The 5,026-nt window shown below is 55.2% G+C and overlaps 1 protein-coding gene across 1 annotated transcript; it reads left to right on the forward strand.

Moving 5' to 3' along the window:
* The first annotated feature begins 2,858 nt into the window (after positions 1–2,858).
* Positions 2,859–4,805, forward strand: LOC127766277 (uncharacterized). The gene is made up of 4 exons (XM_052291365.1): positions 2,859–2,995; positions 3,199–3,377; positions 3,654–4,438; positions 4,521–4,805. Exons 1-4 carry the CDS (start codon positions 2,859–2,861, stop codon positions 4,803–4,805), a joined length of 1,386 nt encoding a protein of 461 aa, XP_052147325.1.
* The last annotated feature ends 221 nt before the right edge of the window (positions 4,806–5,026 follow it).

Genomic DNA, 5,026 nt, shown 5'->3' on the forward strand with positions numbered 1-5,026 from the left:
CGGTTGATGCGGCGAAGGCAGCCGCGGCGGCAAGGGCGCTCCAGACCAGGGTGGAGATCCTTTCGACATGCCAGCTGCTGGTGCCCCAAGCCGCTTCGTCACAGCCAGCAACGGTTTTGACTGCGCTCGCCGCCGCACAAGTCAACCCCGACCTTGAAGCACATGCCGAAGCCGACATGGAGGCCATGCGCCAGAACATGACGCGACTCCAAGACATGCTTCGTCAGATGCAAGAACAGCAGCAGGCGTATGAGACGGCGAGGCAGGCCAAGGTCGCTTCGGCCCCAATCCTCCAGTATTCGGCGGGCTACATCCCACCCCAAGTCTACCCGCAAGCATCAATCCAGCCCCATCCGCCACAAGCCATGCAAATGCCAGTATACTTCGCTGGGCAGCCTCCGACCACAGCAGTACATCCGGCCCCTCATGTGCAGCCGCAACCTCAGCCGGTCGCTGCCCAAGTGCATCCTCAACCACCTGGCCAAATGTCACAAGCAATGGCAGAAGGGGCTTCGGCCTTGCAGGCACAGCTTCAAGCTTTCCTTCAGCAGCTCAGCCAACCCCACAACATTTCAGGTACAACCCCTTCGGCCCAGCCGGAGGGGAACACGAGTCAAGGTGCACCTAATTGGTTGCCGTCGAATCAGCCTGGTCCGGGGGCTTCGCCTTGGAGTCAAGGACCACAGTTCGACTTCACCAACGCTACTCAAGCACCAACCATTCGGCCACAGGCACCAACACCAGGCTTCGGAGCAAACCAAGCACCAAACCAGGTCGCCATGGCATGGACCCAGCCGACGTTTGACCCATCCATGGCGGCCCACCAAGCATCACCGATCTGAGCCGGGCAGCCAAACATTGTGTCCCAGCCCCATGCGCAGGCCATGACTTCGCCCTTCGCCACGCCATATCCACAGCAAGGTGCCGTGAATAGGGCAGGTGGCGAAAAGGGGCTACCACTAAGCGGGGGAATCGAGATCCGTCCAATCCCAACTCAGTTCAAGTTCCCATCCGTCCCACGCTATTCGGGCAAAACGGACCCAAAAGAGTTCCTATCCATCTACGAGTCCGCGATCGAAGCCGCTCATGGCGACGAAAATACCAAGGCGAAGGTAATACATCTCGCTATAGACGGCATCGCCCGTTCTTGGTATTTCAATTTACCAGCTAACAGCATTTACTCATGGGAGCAATTGCGCGATGTCTTTGTCCTTAACTTTCGAGGCACCTACGAGGAGCCGAAGACGCAGCAGCATGTACTCGGCATTCGCCAGAGGCCGAGGGAATCGATAAGGGAGTACATTCGTCGCTTCTCGCAAGCCCGATGTTAAGTGCAAGACATAACTAAGGCGTCCGTCATCAACGCCGCTTCGGCTGGGCAGCTCGAGGGCGAACTCACAAGAAAAATCACCAACAAAGAGCCACAGACGCTTGAGCACCTGCTTCGCATCATTGATGGGTACACAAGGGGCGAAGAGGATTCCAAGCGACGGCAAGCAATCCAGGCTGAGTATGATAAAGCCTCTGTCGCCGCTGCTCAAGCCCAAGTACAAGCCCAGGTCACCGAACCAGTTCCTCTCACTGTTCGCCAGCCTCAGCCGGCGAACCAAGGACAACCACCAAGGCAAGGCCAAGCTCCCATGACTTGAAGGAAATTCAGAACCGATCGTGCAGGCAAGGCTGTGATGGCTGTCGAAGAAGTTCAAGCTCTTCGCAAGGAGTTCGACACCCATCAAGCAAGCAGCCATCAGCAGCCCATTCGTATGAAGGTCAGAAAAGACCTTTACTGCGCCTTTCACGGACGCTCTTCGCACACCACCGAGCAATGCCGAAACATTCGACAGCGTGGCAACGCGCAAGATCCAAGGCCGCAACAGGGAGCATCTGTTGAAGCACCTCGCGAAGCCATTCAAGAACAAGCACCCCCGGCCGAACAACGCCAAGATGTGCAGCGCAGAGTAATCCAAGTGATTACAAGGGCCGACCCGCCGAATCAATTGTCAAAACGGCAAAAGAAGATGCAGCTCGAATGGTGGACATCATCACTTCGGCGGGTGAAGGGGCCCCGCAATATTTGAACCAGCAGATCTCTTTCGGGCCAGAAGATGCCGAAGGAGTGATGTTCCCACATCAAGATCCCCTAGTGATCTCGGCCGAGATAGCTAGCTTCGAAGTCCGGTGAATCTTAGTCGACGGAGGGAGTTCGGCCGATGTCATCTTTGCCAAAGCATACGCCAAGATGGGGTTGCCTACCCTAGCCCTTACCAAGCACTGGCCTCGCTTCGTGGTTTCGGCGGAGAAGCAGTTCAAGTCCTAGGCCAAGCGCAATTGATGGTAGCCTTCGGCATAGGCAAAAACAGACGCGAAGAGCAAATACTGTTCGACATTGTTGACATCCCGTACAACTACAATGCCATCTTCGGCCGTGCGACCTTGAACAAGTTCGAAGCTATCTCCCACCACAATTATCTCAAGCTCAAGATGCCTGGCCCTGCAGGAGTGATCGTGGTCAAGGGGCTTCAACCTTTAGCTACATCAAAGGGCGATTTTGCCGTAATCAACAGAGCAGTGCACAATTTTGAGGCCGAACCGCATGACCGGGCGAAGCACGCGCCGAAGCGCGCCCCTCACGGCAGGGTAATCAAGATGCAGGTCAACGATGCCGATCCCGCAAGGCTTGTATCGCTGGGGGGCGACATGGGCAAAAGAGAAGTTGAGGACATCCTAGAGGTGCTCAAGAAAAACATTGATATCTTCGCCTAGGCCCCGATGAGGTGGGAGGTGTTTCGACAGACCTCATCATGCATCACCTGGCGGTCAAGCCGGATGCCAAGCCAAGGAAATAGAAGCTACACAAGATGTCCACTGATCGCCAAGAAGCAGCAAAAGCCGAAGTCCAAAAGCTGCTCAAGGCTAGGGTGATCCAGGAGATCGACCACCCCGAGTGGCTGGCGAATCCGGTACTGGTGCGGAAATCGAACAGCAAATGGCGCATGTGTGTCGATTTCACAGACCTCAACAAGGCGTGCCCAAAGGACGACTTCCCCTTGCCACGGATCGACTAACTCGTGGATTCGACAGCTGGCTGCGAACTCATGAGCTTTTTGGATGAGTACTTTGGCACCAGATCCACATGAACCCAGCCGACATCCCCAAGACAGCCTTCATCACACCATTCGGCACCTTTTGCCACCTCAGGATGCCTTTCGGCCTGAGGAACGCCGGGGCAACCTTCGCCAGGCTGGTGTACAAGGTCCTTTACAAGCAGTTGGGGCAAAATGTGGAGGCTTATGTTGACGATATTGTCGTAAAAAGCCGCAAGGCTTTCGACCATGCGTCTGACTTGCAAGAGACCTTCGACAACTTATGCGCGGTGGGTATGAAACTAAATCCTGAGAAGTGTGTTTTTGGTGTTCGCGCGGGCAAGTTGTTGGGTTTCCTTGTTTTTGAAAGGGGTATCGAGGCGAACCCTGAGAGAATCAATGCCATTCAGCAAATGAAGCCCCCATCGAGCGTACGCGAAGTACAAAAGCTCGCAGGCCGAATTATGGCACTCTGTCGATTCCTCTCAAAGGCAGCCGAAAGAGGCTTGCCCTTCTTCAAGACCCTCTGGGACGCAGGAAAGTTTACCTGGACACCCGAATGCCAATCAGCGTTCGACGAGCTGAAGCAATATCTGCAAAGCCCACCCGCTTTGATCAACCTAGCACCAGGAAGCGAACTGCTACTCCACCTAGCAGCTTCGTCGGTGGCGGTCAGTGCAGCCCTCGTCCAAGAGACAGAGTCAGGCCAGAAACCAGTGTATTTTGTCTCTGAAGCCTTGCAAGGAGCGAAGATAAGATACATTGAAATGGAGAAGCTTGCTTACGCCCTGGTGATGGCTTCGCGCAAGCTTAAACACTACTTTCAGGCCTACAAAGTCACGGTGCTATCACAGTACCCTTTGGGCGAAGTACTTCGGGGCAAGGAAGTTACTGGCCGGCTCAGCAAGTGGGCGGCGGAGTTATCTCCCTTCGACTTGCATTATGTCGCCCGCACTGCCATCAAGTCCCAAGTCCTAGCTGACTTCGTCGCCGAATGGACACCGGCATTCGCCCTTGAGCCCGAGCCTGTCGAACAACCCTGGGTGATGTACTCCGACGGCTCATGGTCGCACAAGGGGGCGGGCGCTGCGGCAGTGCTTACTTCTCCAGGGGGCGTGCCGATTCGGTACGCCGCAAGGCTACAGTTTGACAAAACCAACAACGCGGCGGAATACGAAGCTATTCTGCTGGGCCTAAAAAAGGCGAAAGCATTGGGGGTTCAACGCTTGCTCATCCGAACTGACTCCAAATTGGTGGCAAGTCATGTTGAAAAATCCTTTGAGGCAAAAGAAGAAGGAATGAAGAGGTATCTGGAGGCTGTTCGATCTTTGGAAAAGTGCTTCGCCGACATAACGGTCGAACACTTACCTAGAGGCCAGAACGAGGAAGCAGATGCCCTGGCGAAATCTGCTGCTTGTGGGGGCCCACATTCGCCAGGCATCTTTTTTTGAGGTCCTATACACACCAAGTGTGCCCATAGAGAGCCTGGACATCATGGCAATCGACCAGGCAGAGCTGGGTGAAGACCCAGAGGACTGGCGAACCCCGTTCGTAAAGTACCTCAAGAACGATTGGCTCCCGGAGGACGAAGCAGAAGCAAAGCGCCTACAGCTCAGAGCCGCAGAATACAAGCTGGTCTCGGGCCAGCTATATCGCTCCGGGGTGCTCCAACCCTTGCTTCGCTGCATCTCCTTTGCCGAAGGTGAGGAAATGGCGAAATAAATACACCAGGCGCTCTGTGGTGCACACCAGGCCGCAAGAAAAGTCGCCTCCAAAGTGTTTCGACAGGGTGTATACTGGCCTATCGTGCTGAAAGTCTGTGTCGAGCAAGTCAGGAAGTGCGAAAGCTGTCAGCGCCATGGCCGAAGCCAAACCGCGCTCCAATACGAGCTGCAGCCTATCGCACCAATTGGCCTTTCGCCAGATGGGGGCTGGACATCATC

Source organism: Oryza glaberrima, chromosome 3, assembly GCF_000147395.1.
Source record: "Oryza glaberrima chromosome 3, OglaRS2, whole genome shotgun sequence".
NCBI classification, from domain to species: Eukaryota; Viridiplantae; Streptophyta; class Magnoliopsida; order Poales; family Poaceae; genus Oryza; species Oryza glaberrima.

Coding starts and splice junctions, on each gene's coding strand:
- LOC127766277 (XM_052291365.1), top strand. CDS start 2,859: ATGTCCACTGATCGCCAAGAAGCAGCAAAAGCCGAAGTCCAAAAGCTG. Junction 2,996..3,198: donor TCGAACAGCAAATGGCGCAT/GTGTGTCGATTT, acceptor TTGCCACCTCAG/GATGCCTTTCGGCCTGAGGA. Junction 3,378..3,653: donor CGACAACTTATGCGCGGTGG/GTATGAAACTAA, acceptor AATGCCAATCAG/CGTTCGACGAGCTGAAGCAA.